The sequence below is a fragment of the Carcharodon carcharias genome, chromosome 19, assembly GCF_017639515.1.
Source record: "Carcharodon carcharias isolate sCarCar2 chromosome 19, sCarCar2.pri, whole genome shotgun sequence".
Taxonomy (NCBI): domain Eukaryota; kingdom Metazoa; phylum Chordata; class Chondrichthyes; order Lamniformes; family Lamnidae; genus Carcharodon; species Carcharodon carcharias.
Window position 1 is genome coordinate 19,483,871 of NC_054485.1, and position 18,449 is coordinate 19,502,319.

Sequence of the window (18,449 nt, forward strand, 5' to 3'; positions counted from 1 at the left end):
GGGACAGAGAGTACAAATCTAAGAGTAAATCAACAAATAATGCTACAAGTTACAAAAATAATAAAAAGGTATACTTAAAGGCTCTGTATCTGATTGCATGTAATATTCAAAACAAAACAGATAAACTGATAGCATGAATAGAAGTAAATAAGTATGATCTGATAACCATTACAGAGACATGGCTGCAGGATGACATAGATTGGGACCTGAATATTGATGGATACATGACACTTAGGAAGAACAGAAAGCCAGGGGAAGAAAATCTTGCTCAGCGGGCACGCCATGCAATGACGCGTGTTGACGCTGGTCTAATGTGCTGGTGTCAATGCGCAGTCGCGTGATAGTTTGCTCGGCGAGTGCAAGGCGGAGCCCGCAGTGCTTATTTGCTTTTGGCCTCATCCCAACTGTGGATGAGGTTTCCAAAAAAATACAAAGGCTGCTTGGCCTTTTTGCCTGCCCGCCAACCATTAGGTTGGACATGCAGCAAAAATTTTAATTTAATTAATTACTTAATGACCTTAACAGGCCTTTTAATTGACGGTGGGCCCATATAAACTACATCAGCTGCACTACCTTCATCTACATACGTGGTCACCTCCTCAAAAAATTCAATCAAATTTGTTAGGTACTCTGACAAAGCCATACTGACTATCCCTAATCAAACCTTGCCTCTCCAAGTGGAGATAGATACTCTCCTTCAGAACTTTCTCCAATAGTTTCCCTATCGCTGACGTGAGACTCACGGGCCTATAGTTCCCTGGCTTATCTCCATAATCCTTCTTAAATTGCGGAACCACATTAGTTGTTCTCCAGTCATCTGGCACCTCCTCTGTGGCCAGAGAGGAATTAAAAATTTGGGTCAGAGCACCTGCGATCTCCTCCCTTGCCTCCCTCAGCAGTCTGGTTCACAAATCATCCGGACCTGGAGATTTGTCCACTTTTAAGCCTGCCAACACCTCTAATACCTTGTCACTCCCTGTATCAATTTGCTTAAGACCCTCGCAGTCTCTCTCCCCTAGTTTGATACCTTCATCCTCATTCTCTTGGGTGAAGACAAATGTGAAGTATTCATTTAACACTCTACCGATGTGCTCTGTCTCCACCCATAGATTGCCCCCTCAGTCCCTTATGGGCCCTACTCTTTTCCTGGTTATCCTCTTCCACTGATATACTCATAGAATATCTTGGGATTTTCCCTACTTTTACCAGCCAGACCTTTCTCATATCCCCTCTTTGCTCTCCTAATTGCTTTCTTAATCTCCACCCTGCACTTTCTGTACTCCACTAATGCCACTGCCGATTTGCTTTCCTTGTACCTGCTAAAAGCCTCTCTTTTCCTTCTCATCATAACCTGAATATCTCTGGTTATCCATGGTTCTTCGGGCTTGTTACTCCTTCCTATCACCCTAGAGGGAATATGTTGAGCCTGTACCCTCCCTATTTCCTTTTTGAATACCACCCCCCCCACCTCAACTGTTCCTCTGCAGACTTCCCCACAAATAACTGTTCCCAGTCTACCTTGGCCAGGTCCTGCCTTATTTTACTAAAATTCACTCTCCCGCAATCCAAAACATTTTTTTACAACTTGTTGATTTCTTTGTCCATAACAAACTTAAACTGTACCATGTTGTGGTCACTATCGCTGAAATGCTCGCCCACCACCACCTCAGCCACCTGTCTGGCTTCATTCCCCAGAATTAGGTCCAGCACTGCACCATTCCTTGTTAAACCCTCTACATATTGAGCTAAAAAGTTCTCCTGTACACATTTCAAGAAATCCACTCCATCCAAACCCTTAACACTATGTCTATCCCAATTAATGTTGGGAAAGTTGAAATCACCTAATGACCCTTTTACACACCTCCACAAATTGTGCACATATTTGCCCCTCAATTTCCCACCGACTATCTGGGGTCTATAATAAATACCTAACAATATGGCTGCCCCTTTTTTATTCCTAAGCTCTACCTACTCCCCTGCTTTATCCCCATAACTGTACACATTCTCTCTTTTCAGTTAGCAATACAATTCCCTTTTGAATACATCAATTGAACCTGTCTCCCCCGCCCGCTCAGAAGTTTGTTCCAGACTCCAACCACCCTCTGGGTTAAAAAAGTTTTCCTCATATCACTTTTACTCCATTTGCCAAGTATTTTGAATCTGTGCCCTCTAATTCTTGATGCTTTCTTGAATGGGAACAGTTTCTCACTATTCACCCTGCCTGTCCTCCTCAGAATCTTAAATACTTTTATAAGTCTCCTCTTAGCCCTTTTTTCTCTAAAAAGAACAGTCCCAACCTCTTCAATCTATCCTCATAGTTACAGTTCTTTATCCCTGGACTCATTCTTCTGAATCTCCTCTGTAGTCTCTGCAATGCCTTTACATCCTTCTTCAAGTATAGTGCCCTGAGGTGGACGCAGATGAAGCCTAACCTGTGTCTTATACAAGTTCAACATGACCTCCTTACTCTTGTATTCAATGCCTCTATTAATAAAGTTTAAGACACTATATGCTTTATTAACTGCTCTCTCAACATGCCCTGCCATCTTCAATGACCTATGTATATATACATCGAAATCCCTCTGTTCCTGCACCATCATTAGAATGTCTCCCTTTATGTTATACTGTTTCCATATTCTTCCTGCCAAAATGAATCACCTCACACTTCTCACATTGAACATCATCTGCCACTAATCTGCCCAATCCACCAACATATGTATGTCCTTTTGAAGGTCAGGACTATTCTCATCACAGTCAACAATATTTCCAATCTTCGTATCATCTATAAATTTTGAAATCATGCTCTGAACACCACAAGCCTAGGTCATTAATATATATCAGGAAAAACAAAGGTCCCAACACTGACCCTAGGGGAACTCCACTACAAATCTTCCTCCAATCTGAAAAACAACCATTTATCACCACTCTCTGTTTCCTGTCACAGAGCCAATTTCTTATCCAAGTGCTGACTTTCCCTTTTATTCCATGAGCTAGAATTTTGCTCACAAGTCTGTTGTGTGGCACTGTAACAAATGCCTTTTGAAAATCCATATATACCACATCAACAGCATTGCCATTATCAACCCTCCCTGTTACCTCCTCAAAAAACTCCAGCAAGTTAGTTAAACATGATTTTTCCTTAATGAATCCACGCTGGCTTTCCTTAAATTTTCCTCCAGTTATCTAAGTGACTATTGATTTTGTCCTGAACTATTAGTTTCTATAAAATCCCCTACCCCTGAAGTCAAACTGACTTGTCTGTAATTGCCAGTTTCATCCTTGCACCCCTTTTGAACAAAGGTGTAACATTTGCAATTCTCCAGTCCTCAGGCATCTCCCCTGTGTCTAAGGAAGACTGTAAGATTATCACTAGTGTCACTGCAATTTCCACTTTCACTTCCCTCAGTACCCTTGGATGTATCTCAACCGGTCCTAGTACCTTATCGATTTTAAGTAAAGATAGCCTTTCTAATGTCTCCTCCTTCTCAATTGTAAATTCTTTCACCTCTTTCAACTCGGCTTGGGTAGCATCTTCCTTTGTAAAGACAGATGCAAGGTATCCTTTAATATCTCCGCTATTTCGCTTGCCTTCATGTATAAGTCTCCCTTTTTATCCCTAGTCGGCCCTACTCTCTCTTTTACCACCCTTTTATTATTCATATGCTTATAGGAGACCTTGGCATTCCATTTTATGTTAACTGCAGTCTCTTTTCATGTTCTCTCCTTGCTTTTCTTATTGGTTTTTTTCACTTGCCCTCTGGTCCTTCTATATTCAACCAACTCTACATTGTATTTTCTATTTGGCATCTGTCGTACATGCACTTCTCCCTTTTCATCTTCACCTCTGTCTCTCTCATCATCCAGGATGCTCTGGATTTATTTTTCCTACCTTTCCCCTTCAAGGAAATATACTTTTTCTTTGAAGGTGGCCCATTGTTCAGCCACTGTCTTTTCTGCCAACATTTAATTCCAATTCACTCGACCCAGATGCATTCACATCCAATCAAAGTTGCCTTTCCCCCAATTAATTATCCCTGCTCTGGGTTGTTGCTTGTCCTTTTCCATGGCCAACCTCAACCTTATGATACAATGGTCCCTGTCCTTTAAATGCTCTCCCACTGATATTTGATCCATTTGAGCCAACTCATTACCCAGAACAACATACAACAGTGCCTGGTCTCTTGCTGCACCAGAAACACGCTGCTGTAGAAAATTATCTTGAACACATTCCAGGAACTCACGCCCCTCTTGTTCCTTTGCACTATTCCTATCCCAGTCTATATTTGGATAATTGAGGTCCCCCATAATAATTAGTCCACAATTCTTGCACCTCTTTGTAATTTCTTTACAAATTTGTTTCTCTACATCCCTTCCACTGGCTGGTGGTGTATATACTACACCAATCAATGTTAATGCATCTTTTTCACTCCTTACGTCTAGCCAAAGAGGTTCTGTCCTTGAGCCCTCTGGAGCATCCTCTCTCTCCAGTATTGTAATGCCACCTTTAATGAATACTGCCACTACCACCACCCCCCTTTTCTTCCTTTCCTGTCTCTCCTAAACACCTAGTACCCAGGAATATTTAACGCCCAGCCCTGCTCTTCTTTGAGCCAGGTCTTTGTTATAGCAATAATATCATAATTCCATTTGCCAATCTGTACATGTAGTTCACCAATCTTAGTAACCACACTCCGTGCATTCATATACTTGCACATTCATCCTGATTTAGGCTTTTTTACTTTCCCTCTTATTCTGACCACATCTAATGACTGACTATAGCTTACTCTAATTCTATCAACTCTCCAAGGACTCTACTTACCTTGATACTATTCTCTGATATATCCTCATCAGTTAATACTTTTCTACTTCCCACTGTTTTTACAGTTTTTCTCCTCTCCACTCTGAATTTCCCCTCAATTTCCCATCTACCTGCCAATCTAGTTTAAACCTTCCCCAACAGCACTAGCAAATCTCCCCACGAGGACATTAGTCCCAGTCCTGTTAAGGCGTAACCCATCCTCCTTTTCAGGTCCCACCTGCCCCAGAAGTGGTCCCAATGCCTCAGAAATTTAAAGTCCTCCCTTCTACTCCATTTCTCCAGCCACGGTTTTAACTGCTCAATCTTCTTATTCTTATGCTCACTAGCACGTGGCACTGTGAGTAATCCTGAGATTACTGTTCTTGAGTTCCTGCTTTTTAATTCCCTTCCTAACTTCCTAATATCTGCTTTCAGGTACTCATCCCTTTCCCTACCTATGCCACTGGTTGCAATGTGGACCATGATCTCTGACTGTTCCCACTCCCCCAAAAGAATGTTCTGCAGCCACTCTGTGACATCCTTTACCTTGGCACCAAGGAAGCAAAATACCATCCTGAAGTCACGTGATGCAGCATTTGATGCATTGGTTTTAATTTTCTCAAATTCCCTAGATTCAGGGTAGGTTCCATTAGATTGCAAAATAGTGAATGTAACTCTTATATTCAAAAAGGGATGGAGACAGAAAGCAAGGAACTACAGGCCAGTTAGCTTATCATCTGTCAAAGGGAAAATGTTGGAAGCTATTATTAAATACGTTATAACAGGGCACTTGGATAAATTTAAGGTAATGAAGCAGAGTCAACATGGTTCTGTGAAAGGGAAATCATGTTCAACCAATATACTGGAGTTCTTTGAAGAAGTAACATAAGGGGAACCGGTGAATGTACTATACTGAGATTTCCACAAGGCACTTAATAAGGTGCCACATCAAAGGTTATTGTGAAAAATAAAATCTCATGGCGTAGGAGCTAACATATTTGCATGGATGGAAGATTGGCTAGCTAACAGGAAACAGAGGGTAGGCATAAAAGGTTCTTTTTTTTCTGGTTGGCAAGATGTAACGAGTAGTGCTGGGGCCTCAACTTTTTGCAATTTATATAAATGATTTGGATGAAGGCACTGAAGGTATGGCTGCTAAATTTGCTGATGACACAAACATAGGAAAGTAAGATGGAAGAGGACATAGGAGGCTATAAAGGGACATAGTTAGGTTAAGTGAATGGACAAAGATCTGGAAAATGGAGTATAATGTAGGAAAATGTGAAATTGTCCATTTTGGCAGGAAGAATAACAAAGAAGCAAATTGGTGAAATATTGCAGAGCTCTGAGATGCAGAGGGATCTAGGTGTCCTAGTGCATGAATTGCAAAAGGTTAGTGTGCAGGTACAGCAAGTAATTAGGAAAGTTAATAGAATGTAATTGTTTATTGCGAGGGGAATTGAATACAAAAGTAGGGAGGTTATGCTTCAGTTATATAGGGCATTGGTGAATCCACATGTCGAGTACTGTGTACAGTATTGGTCTCCTTATTTAAAGGATCTAAATGCATTGGAAGCAGTTCAGAGAAGCTTTACTAAACTAATACTTGGAATGGGTGGGTTATCTTATGAGGAAAGGTTAGACAGGGTAGGCATGTGTCTGCTGAGTTTAGAACATTAAGATCCTGAGGAGTCTTGACAATTTGGAGGCAAGAAGGATGTTTCCTTTTGTGGGAGAATCTAGAAGGAGGGGGGTTACTGTTTAAAAATAAGGAGTTGCCCACTTAGGACAGAGTTGAGGAGGTTTTTTTCTCTCAGAGGGTTGGGAGTCTTTGGAATTCTCTTCCTCAAAAGATGGCGGAAGCAGGGTCTTTGAATATTTTTAAGGCAGAGGTAGATAGATTCTTGATAAGCAAGGAGGTGAAAGGTTATCAGGGGTTGGTGGGAATATAGAGTTGAGGTTACAATCAGATCAGCCACGATCTTATTCAATGGCGGAGCAGGCTCGAGGGGCCGAATGGCCTACTCCTGCTCCTAATTCGTATGTTTGTAGGTATGTATACTGGAAATAGACGAAGGGCACCAGATCAGCCCAAATTAATTGGTTGGAAAAATGGCTGATCACACAGCGGAGTAACTGAGAGAAATATTTAAATATGAGATGGATAAAATGCAGGTTAAATAAATTCCAATTAGGAATAAAGGGGTATATCAATTGAAGAGACCCAAAGGATAATGACATGTAAAAAAAACTTCTCATGTATAGAGTGAGAGTACAGAAATAAAATATGAGAAAGGTAAAATGTATGAGACAGAGCTTTCGTTGTCATAGTACTTTTAGTGTACTCAGGATATCCCAAGCCACCACACAGAGAATTAAGTACTCTTAAAAGTGTAGGTACTGTTGTAAAGTAGGGAAACACAGCAGCCAATTTACAAACAAAGTCCCATAATAGCAATTAAATAAATGACCAATTAACTGGTTTAGTGAAATTGGTTAAGAGACAAATCCTGGCCAGGACAACTTCTCGACTTTTCTTCAAACTGTACATGCAGGCTTTTCTATCCACCTGAGCAGCCAGGTGGGGTTTCAGTTTAATGTTTCATGCAAAGGACAACACCTCCCATAATGCAGCATCTTTTATTACTGCACTGATGTGGCAGCCGATATTTATACTTAGATCTCTGGAATGGAGCTTCTACCCATGAATTTCTGACTTAAGAAGCAAATGTGCTGCCAATGGGCCAAGCTGACATTTGACATCAAATAAAAAGGAAGATTAGAAAGATAAAAAGAGAACATGCTTAAAGAAAAGAGGCTGAATGGAGTGAGTGAACAGATAACCTCAGGAATTCCTTCTCTGTAACTTCTATATCTGCAACCTCCTCCAACTCTAGAATCTTCTGAAAATTCCATATTACTCCTACTTTGACTTCTCATGCATTTCCCATTTCCTTCACTCCACCAATGGCGGCCATGCCTTTAGTCACCTAGTCCCTAAATTCTGGAATTTCCTCCCTAAACTTTTCCAACACACACTCCTCCTTTAAAACACCCCTTAAAACTTACTACTTTGACCAAGCTTTTAGTCACCTGTCCTAATATCTCCTTCTTTAGCTCAGTGTCAACTTTTGATTGATTATGCACCTGTGAACCACTTTGGGTGGTTTACTACTATTATTGGTTCAAATACATGACTCCCTGAAAGTGTAAATACAGGGAGATAAAGCATTAAAGGCCAATACAATTTGGGCTTTTAATTCAGGGTATAGAGTAGAAGAATAAAAAAAAACGATAAAAACAAAAAAACTGCGGATGCTGGAAATCCAAAACAAACACAGAATTACCTGGAAAAACTGAGCAGGTCTGGCAGCATCGGCGGAGAAGAAAAGAGTTGATGTTTCGAGACCTCAGGACCCTTCCACAGAACTGAGTGAATATAAGGAGAGGGGTGAAATATAAACTGGTTTAAGGTGGGGGTGGTGTGGTTGTAAGGACAAGCAAGCAGTGATAGGAGCAGATAATCAAAAGATGTCACAGACAAAAGAACAAAAGAACACAGAGGTGTTGAAAGTGATGACATTATCTAAATGAATGTGCTAATTAAGAATGGACGGTAGGGCACTGAAGGTACAGCTCTAGTGGGGGTGGGGTGGAAAGACTAGCAGGACATAAAAGATTTAAAAATAATGGAAATAGGTGGGAAAAGAAAAATCTATATAAATTATTGGAAAAAACAAAAGGAAGGAGGAAGAAACCGAAAGGGGGTGGGGATGGAGGAGGGAGTTCAAGATCTAAAGTTGTTGAATTCAATATTCAGTCCGGAAGGCTGTAAATTGCCTAGTCGGAAGATGAGGTGCTGTTCCTCCAGTTTGCATTGGGCTTCACTGGAACAATGCAGCAAGCCAAGGACAGACATGTGGGCAAGAGAGCAGGGTGGAGTGTTAAAATGGCAAGCGACAGGGAGGTTTGGGTCATTCTTGCGGACAGACCGCAGGTGTTCTGCAAAGCTGTCGCGCAGTTTACGTTTGGCCTCTCCAATGTAGAGGAGACCGCATTGGGAGCAACGAATGCAGTAGACTAAGCTGGGGGAAATGCAATTGAAATGCTGCTTTACTTGAAATGAGTGTTTGGGCCCTTGTACGGTGAGGAGAGAGGAAGTGAAGGGGCAGGTGTTGCATCTTTTGCGTGGGCATGCGGAGGTGCCATAGGTGGGGGTTGAGGAGTAGGGGGTGATGGAGGAGTGGACCAGGGTGTCCCAGAGGGAACGATCTCTACGGAATGCCGCCGGAGGTGTGGTGGCATCATGCTGGAGTTGGCGGAAATGGGGGATGATCCTTTGAATGCGGAAGCTGGTGGGGTGATAAGTGAGGACAAGGGGGACCCTATCATGTTTCTGGAAGGGAGGAGAAGGCGTGAGGGCGGATGCGCGGGAGATGGGCCGGACATGGTTGAGGGTCCTGTCAACGACCGTGGGTGGAAAACCTTGGTTAAGGAAGAAGGAGGACATGTCAGAGAACTGTTTTTGAAGTTAGCATCATCAGAACAGATGCAACGGAGGCGAAGGAACTGAGAGAATGGGATGGAGTCCTTACAGGAAGCGGGGTGTGAGGAGCTGTAGTCGAGGTAGCTGTGGGAGTCGGTAGGCTTGTAATGGATATTGGTGGACAGTCTATCACCAGAGATTGAGACAGAGAGGTCAAGGAAGGGAAGGGAAGTGTCAGAGATGGACCATGTGAAAATGATGGAGGGGTGGAGATTGGAAGCAAAATTAATAAATTTTTCCAAGTCCTGACGAGAACATGAAGCAGCACCAAAGTAATCATCGATGTACTGGAGAAAGAATTGTGGAAGGGGGCCGGAGTAGGACTGGAACAAGGAATGTTCCACATACCCCATAAAGAGACAGGCATAGCTGGGGCCCATGCGGGTACCCATAGCCACACCTTTATTTGGAGGAAGCGAGAGGAGTTAAAGGAGAAATTGTTCAGTGTGAGAACAAGTTCAGCCAGACGGAGGAGAGTAGTGGTGGATGGAACGATAATGAACTGATATGAAACATTGGCTGGGCCAATGTTAAAGTTAACTGTGTTAAAGTTAATGCAGTTTTGGGTATCTGATTATAGAAGTTACATTAACCCATAGATCTCATGCAGTTTAGATTCAGCCGGATGATGCAAGGGATGGAAATAAATAGTGATGAGAAGATATGAAAATGTGAGCACAGAAAGCCAAAAGAATATTTAATAGAGTCTCCTTTTAAATTATGATGAATTTTGATTGACTGAAAAGGAAAGGTTATTTTTTTCTCGTTGGGAAATCAGTGACAAGGGGTCATTAATTTAAAAAAGATCATTATGAGACTCAGGAATGGGTTTGGAGAGATTTCTTTATGTAGTGTTGTTGGACACAGGAAGTGGTTGAGACCTAGAATGGAATCTTGTGGGGGCGACGAGGGTCTTGATCAACAACTGGAAAACCAGCAAGACCCCCGCGTTACCTGTTTAGGAAAGTTCCACCACATCTTGTATCACTCAGGCCCTTGACAGGCCAGCGGCAGGCCTTTTCCTGGGATCAAGAACCCCAGGGGCAGGAGTCCCATCTGTGGAGAGCTGCCAGCCAATCAGAGGTTGGCAGTTCTTATGTACTCAGCAGCACCACTAGGGAGGCAGTGGCTGCACTACACCTACGTGCGGCCTCAGATTGTGGAGGGACTCAGGCAAAGGTGAGTAATGGTTGGAAGGGAGTTGCAAGGCGGGGGCCACAGGGGAAGGAGGTTGGAGGGCAGCAAGGGCAAGAGGGTGACACTCAGTGGACTCCCCCCTTCTCGATGCCAGGTCACCTCGAACAGGCACTGAGTGCCTTTGAATGAGGGACAGAACCCTCCCCCCCCCGACCTCCCACTCCCTCCGCAGGGTGTTAATCGTCCACTTAAAGGCCTCAATTGGCAGTGGGGCAGGGAGACCTTGGACGGGCCTTCCTGCCATGGTCGTAACCGGGAAGGAGGTGGGAAAGTGCCTGGGTCCCCGCCCACCACCCTCCTGCCTGATTAAATGCCTCCCTGCCATCAAACTCACCCCAGGGGAGGGCACAAGGTTCCAGCCCTAGACTACTGTCTCTTTGAAGAGAAATTGGATGAATATTTGATGCAGAGGAAGATAAAGAGCTATGAGTTTATTAGAGCATTATTCTAACAAAAAGCCAGTCGACATGATGGGCTCAATGGCCTTCATTTGTGTTATAAATGTCTATGGTTTTCAGAAAATGCCATGCCTTGGATTACATTGTGCCTAAACTCAAAACGCAGTTTGCATTCATCAATATCTAAAGTATCTGTCAAAACTGTAACACAATGTCAGACTGTAACACCAGTGTATCTGTTAGACTGTGACACACTAATGTAGCTGCCATATTACCACACTAGATTACAGACTGGTGACATACCTTTCCCTCTATGACATTACTGAAGTCTATTTTCAACTCTTGGACGATGGGTTTAGGTTCCTAGAACAGAAAGAAACAATGATTTTGCTGTTTGCTAAAATATTAACCGCATGCTAAAATAAACATTTCATTGTGCCATCAATGTGTGACATCATTTTATAATATATTTTATGGGTAGTCAATTAAAGTACCTCAATAGCAATGGAATTCCACCCTTCCCAGTGAATCTGTAGCCCCAAGAATAGCCTTGTTACCTAATAATCCCACCCTGATCATTAATACTGTATAATTATATGTGATCCTCAGTGTATGTTCCTACAAACTTTGTGTAAAAGATAAGAGCCAGAACCCTGGCAGAATGTATAAGCCTTCAGTACAATACAGTGAAAAAATCCAATTGTTACCCAGTGATTACCAAGTCAAAAGGAAGCACGTGCTTGTGTATGGAGAGCACTACGTTCAGCAGCTGATGGAGAATAAGTTGATGCACATGTGTAGTCGACTGCATTATGGTCATGTAAAGTCACTGTCTAACCCACTATAGGCCACAGACCAACTGGAGAAGCAGATGTTATATAGCCAGCCCCATCACATTGGTCCTGTTTTACATGTCTCCTGTACAGGATGTTTTACCTGGGTGTTTTTGTAAGGTAAATTAACTTTCAATAATTAACACTAATACAATGTCTGACAGCATCTATTTAATAATTTGTAAAACTGCACCCTACTTGTAAATGGTTTTTGGTTGTATTTAGTTTTTAACAGATTATAGAAAAAATAATTACAGCACAGAGGTCAGGTACAATCAGTACATGGAAGCCATAGTTACTTTTTTATTTTATTCTCAGGCCACATTTATTGGCCATTTTTAGTTTTCTGAGAAGCTAATGGTAGGACCTTGTCTTGAAGCTATTGCCTGTGCAATTGAATGGTTTACCAAGTCATTTCAGAGGGCAGTAAAGAGTCAGTCAACTGGGTTTTCCATAGGTCAGACTGGGTAAGGGTGGAGTCTTGCACGAAAATCCAGCAGCTTTCATTGTATTTTTTTCTGGTGGCAGTCTGCAGGTTATCAGGCTACAAGATTCAATTTCACAATTTACCATAGGATAATCTGAACTCATGACCTATGGAGTTATCATCCCACACTATAACAACTGAGGCACTGTATCCTGGGTGAAAGCAATTTTACCATTGAATTAGTTGTCCACTCCTGGTCTTAAAACTAGACCATGCTGATATCTGCACCTTTATCTTACTCTTCCTGGGTGAAAAACAGTTTTAATTTGTAGCTGTGAAGTTTGTACCATTTTTGACCTGAATCACCTACGAGTTCAAATTAATTTCTCCAGTTCCAAAGGGTTAAATTAGTTATCCACTTGAATTCAGAAAGTTTAATTCATCAAGCTGTTGACAAAAGAATTACAAGATGGTGAAGGCTCAAGGGAGCATTGATAAACTTCATTCCACTGAGCAGGACATGGGGGTAACAATCAATTGTGTTCAGACAAACGGAATAATAAGAGTGAAGGAGTAGACTCCATGGGCTGAATGGCCTTCCCCTGTTCCTATGCCACAACAGCACAGAAGCAAAATATACAATGGGCTGGATTTTAACTCTGTGCAAATGGATATGTTTTGAATGTGTTAAGATCAGGCTCAACGAGACTAGAGGCACATCACTGGCTTAGTGACATTTAACTCAAGTAAGTCCATAAAAGGTTCAGGGACACAAAGTTGGAGAATAGTGCAGACCACATGGTGGATGTTGCAGCATCCACTTAGCTGCATATTTTACATCTGCATGACCATACAGACTGAATCTTCATAAATACACGACAATAGAATATAACAGAGAAACTTGAAATTTCCCCTCTTCACAAGGGCATGAGAACTCTGTGGTTTGTAGCGGCTGGCAGTACAATGTTGTGTATTCATGCCCATACCTGCAGCCAGTACCAGCTCAGATACCAACACCTCACAAAATGTAGTAGAGTAAGTTTATGGAAATGCTACATGAAACATGGGGTGTATGCCAGAGGCTTGATGCCAATCAAGCACAGCTATTTTGGGACTTGATTTTAGAAAACAGATGTTGAAACACAGGCATGTTGTTAGAGGGTTTCTTAGTTAAAATTTTCTCCTCAAATCAATAAGTTTCTTGCTTGGAAATCAGGTATCACTGATTTAATAGCTATATAGCAAATGTAATAGTACTCAGCATCCAATTAAAAGATAATACTTACAATTAGACCCAATAATAGTTGGCTGGAGAGTCAAATCTGTTCCAATCTGAGGTCAATATTTTAAGCCTTTACAAATCTAAGTACACACTGCAAACACTCAATTTTTATAAATTTCTCTTATATCTTCACATGACAATCCATATAATTCTGTATTCCATGATTATATAATTGTAAAAATACAGCTCCATACAAAAAGAATTAAGATGCCTTATAGTAACTTTAATTTCCCTTAGCTCTTTCTCTCCATAGACAGCTTCAACTCCCTTACTTTGTTAAACTTCTCATTACAGTATAAGCCTGGCTTTAATTCAGTACCACTTTGCACGAGTTGAACCCAAATGTATTCCTTTGAAGAACTAACTGTCTTTCTGCACTTGTTTATTAAAGTTCTCTGAAATATATGAATCAGTATGCACTGGCATGTCTTTAATTAGGTTTAGTGAAGTGATTAAACTGAGTGCTGTTGCGGGACCTGCAATGGCTCAATAGCATAGTGGCACTCTAAGTTGACATAAAATTCTCTGGTTAACAAAGGATAAAGGTTACTAATACTACAATATTAGGAGAAGTCAGCAGCAATGTAAGGTTAGCAAACTTCAGGACAGCCTGATTAACGTTTCTGCTATCATGTGTTGAGTGCACACCTGCCTCCATACAATCAATACCCTATGGAATGGATCAGTTGTCAAAAGCATCAAATTCTCTTGCAGAATGTGCAAAAGCAGCCATAAAGGATTAAGGGATCTCATAAATGTCCAGAATTTTACATAGAGTGATAAGGGGACATGGTAAAGATATAGCCTCCCATGTGACATAAATACAGAAGCAAAGGGGAAACAGTTGGTGCCTCATTGCATCATCAGATTTGTGCTCACACCTAGTTCTGTACAAATGACCAAGACCATAGCATTTAAAATAATAAATTCACTGCAATGGCTGCAAAAGGGATCCAATGCAGAAGAAAAAATCCCAGATGAATTACATTGGATTTACATATTCCAGGAAACTGTCAATGGAGCACTAGGACACAAAAGGAAGACATGACTGAAAATTACGCAATGCAGCAGGAAAAGCATTTTAACCCTTCACATATCAAAACAATACACAAACTTGAAACATCTCATGGACCAAAGCTGAATGCAAATTAAAACATCTGTTCTTTAACATGCTTCAGCTCAACAACTTGGATTTATATATTATCTTTAACACAGTTATACATCTCAAGGTGCTTCAGAGGAGGCTATCAGACAAAAATTGATGCTGAACAAAATGTCTACCATTATATGTGATTCCATGAGAGGATTGTTCAGCAAGTTCTGTCCAAAGTGCACTAATAGCTACACTAACAACCAATTTAAGATAATCAGTTGAGCTTGTAACATGGCTTATTTATGCTTGCTAGAAGCAACATATATTCATATGCAGGGACCTGTTCTCTGCAAACAAAAGGAATATGTTCAAGTCTTGTGCCGTTTTCGAATTACCCAGAAGCTTCAAAGCTTATGGTTCACCACTGTTTTCTCCATGGCAAGGCCTCAGCTAATTTGTCAACTTGTCAACCAATAAACACCCTTTTCGCTTGTAGTACAAATTGTTGCGATTGTTTGAAATTCAGCATTCTTGCATTTGCCCTGATGAGTGCAAGAAGGAAGTCGCTGGAAATTTCTCTCTCTTTTCAGCAATATTCCAGTTATGTACTACCCTTTCACAAAACCATGATGACTCTGCCTAATTGCGTTAAGATTTTCTAAGATGGGAACCAGAGATGGAATTCAGAGAGGTGAGAAACAAAGCTGATAATGGAATGAAGAAAAATAGTAAGCAAAACTGGAAGTCCACAGAAACAAAGGCCAGCATCAAAAAGGGTTAAAGTACAGAAAAGAAAATTAATGGCACTCTATCTGAATGCACACAGCATTTGCAACAAGGTAGATGAACTGACGGCACAAATAGAAGAAAATGGGTCTGATCTAATTGCCATTACAGAGACGTGGCTGCAGGGTGACTAAGGTTGGGAACTGACTATTCAAGGGTATTCGGCATTTAGGAAGGATAAGCAAAAAGGGAAAGGAGATTGGATAGCTCTGTTAATAAAGGACAAGATCAGTACATTAGTGAGAGAATCTTAGATTGGAAGATCAAGATGTAGAATCAGTTTGGGTGGAGCTAAGAAACAATAAGGGACACCAAACATTGGTGGGAGTTATTTATAGGCCATCAAACAGTAGTGGTATTGTATGGCATGGTATAAATCAGGAAATTAGAAGCGCATGTAACAAGGGTAATACTGTAATCATGGAGGATTTAATCTACATAATTAGATGTTGACTGGGTTAACCAAATTAGCACTAATGCAATGGAGGAAGAATTCCTGGAATGTATACAAGATGGTTTTCTAAAACAGTATGTTGAGGAACCAACTAGGGAATGGGCTATTTTAGATCAGGTATTGTACAATCAGAAAGGAATAATTAATAATCTCATTCTAAAGGAGCCTTTAGGGAAGAATGATCATAATATGATGGAATTTTACATTAAGTCTGAAAGTGATGTAGTTCAATTTGAAACTAGGGACTTAAGTCTAAACAAAGACATGTTCAAAGGTATGAAGGGAAAGTTGGCTGTGGTAGATTTTAAAACTACATTAAAAGGTAGACAGGCAATGGCTAGCATTTAAAGAATTAATACATGGGCCAGGAATTTTACCTTGTCAGACAGGTGCGGCATGCGGGCCCGGAAGCAGTCATAAAGCCGACCATCGTCCGCAATCAGGCCCTGACATTGATTTCATGCTGGCTGGCCAATTAACAGCCAGCCAGTGTGAAACGTGTGCTGCAGCGCTGCCAGGGTAGGGGCAGGAGGAGGGGGAGTGCGTAAGTTCGTGCACAGCGCTGCCTCAGGAAGCTGAAGATTAAAAAACACAAAAATAAAAAATTTACCACTGTTAAAAACATGTCCTCTTATGGGACTTTGTCACATGAGCAAAGACACATTATGAATGCAATTTAAAAATTTTTATTTAATTTTTAATTGCTGTTGGAAATCTCATCCCGCCCCTGGATGAGGTTTCCTAAAAAATTGAAAGACCGCTTGGCCTTTTTGCCTGCCCACCAACCATTGGATGGGCAGTGAAAAATTTCAGTCAATTCTTACTTTAGTGGCCTTAATAGGCTTGTTAATTGTCGGCAGATGCACTGCCGACTCCCGCACGCACCCGCTGACCGAAGTATCGCACGGGTGCACAGTGATGTCAGGATACATTCCTTTGAGGCACAAAAATCCAACAGGAAAAGTGATCTGACCGTGGCTAACCAGAGAAGTTAAAGGATTGCATTAGATCAAAGGAAGAGACTTTTATAAGTTGCCAAAAAATATAGTAAGTCTGAGAACTCGGACATTTTTGGAATTCAGCAAAGGAGGACCAAGAAACTGATAAAGGGAAAATGAATATGACAGTAAACTAATGAGAAGCAAAAAGGAGTAGAACCATAGAATAGTTATTACACAGAAAAAGGCTATTCAGCCCATCATGGCCGAGCTGGCTGAAAATGAAAAAAAAACTTGTTGCCCATTTTAATCCCAGCTTCCAGCACCTGGTCTATGGCCTTTCAAGTTACAGCACTTTAGGTGCATATCCAGGTGCCTTTTAAATGAGTTGAGGGTTTCTGCCTCCACACTAAACCAGGCTTTTGATAAGGTCCGACACAAGAGGTAGATGGATGTTTTCGCGAATGGAAAACAGTTTTTAGTGGCACTCCACAGGGTTCAGTGTTGGGTCCCTTGCTGTTTGTTGTACATATTAATGATTTGGATTTAAATTATTGGGAAATGTGCAGATGACACAAAAATTGGCCACGTGGTTGCTAGTGAAAATGTTAGCTGTTGTCTCCAGAATTATATCAATGGTTTGGTTGAGTGGGCGGAAAAATGGCAGATGGAATTCAATCCAGAGAAGTGTGAGGTAATGCATTTGGGGAGGGCAAACAAAGCTAGGGAACAAACAATAAATGGGAGGATATTGGGAGGGGTATAGGAAGTGAGAGATCTTGATGTGCACATCCACGGGTCCCTGAAGATGGCAGGATAAAGTGGTAAAGAAAGTATATGGAATACTTTCCTTTAATGGACGAGATATAGAAAAGCAGGGATGTAATGATGTATAAAATGCAGGTTAGGCCACAGCTGGAATTTTGTGTACAGTTTTGGTCACCACATTACAGGAAGGACATAATTACTCTGGAGAGTACAGAGGAGATTTACAAGAATGTTGCCAGGGCTTGAAAATTACAGCTATAAGGAATGATTGGATAGGCTGGGGTTGTTTTCCTTGAAATTGAGGAGGCCGAGGGGTGACCTGATTGAGGTGTACAAGATCTTGAGGGGCTTAGATAGAGCAGACAGGGGCATCCTGTTTCCCCTAGCAGAGAGGTCAATTACCAGGGGGCACAGATTTAAGGTAACTTGTCATTGTTTCCTGTCGCTGAGCTAATTTTTAATCCAACTTGCCACATTCCCCTGCATCCCATGGGCTTTTACTTTTCTGACCAGTCTGTCACGTGAGACCTTGTCAAATGCCTTACCATAATCCACGTAGGCAACATCCACTGCACTAGCATCATCAATCCTCATTACTTTCTCAAAAAATTTGATTAAATTAGTAAGACATGACCTTCCCCTAACAAAAGCTGACTGTCCCTGATTAATCCGTTCTTTTCTAAGTGACAGTTTATCCTGCCTCTCAGAATTGATTCTAATAATTTGCCCACCACAGAAGTCAGACTGACCGGTCTATAATATTTGGTTTATCCCTTTTTAAATAATGGTACAACGTTCACAGACCTTTAATCCTCTGGTAACTTGCCTGTATCTAGTGAGGATTGGAAAATGATCCTCGGAGCATCTGCTATTTCCTCCCTGGCTTCCTTTCACAGCCTGGGATACAATCCATCCGGTCCTGGTGACTT

General features: G+C 41.4%; 1 protein-coding gene across 1 annotated transcript in view; it reads right to left on the bottom strand.

Annotated features, from left to right (window-relative positions):
• The window catches only part of LOC121291165 (cation channel sperm-associated protein 4-like), a 76,573-nt gene extending 58,459 nt beyond the window's left edge, over positions 1-18,114 (bottom strand). The window contains exons 1-4 of the mRNA XM_041212255.1: positions 18,066-18,114; positions 16,639-16,748; positions 14,479-14,505; positions 11,243-11,302 (exon numbers count right to left, since the gene is read on the bottom strand). Coding sequence (XP_041068189.1) covers positions 11,243-11,302; positions 14,479-14,505; positions 16,639-16,748; positions 18,066-18,114 — 246 coding nt within the window. The remainder of the gene's footprint in view (positions 1-11,242; positions 11,303-14,478; positions 14,506-16,638; positions 16,749-18,065) is intronic.
• Positions 18,115-18,449: the final 335 nt, after the last annotated feature.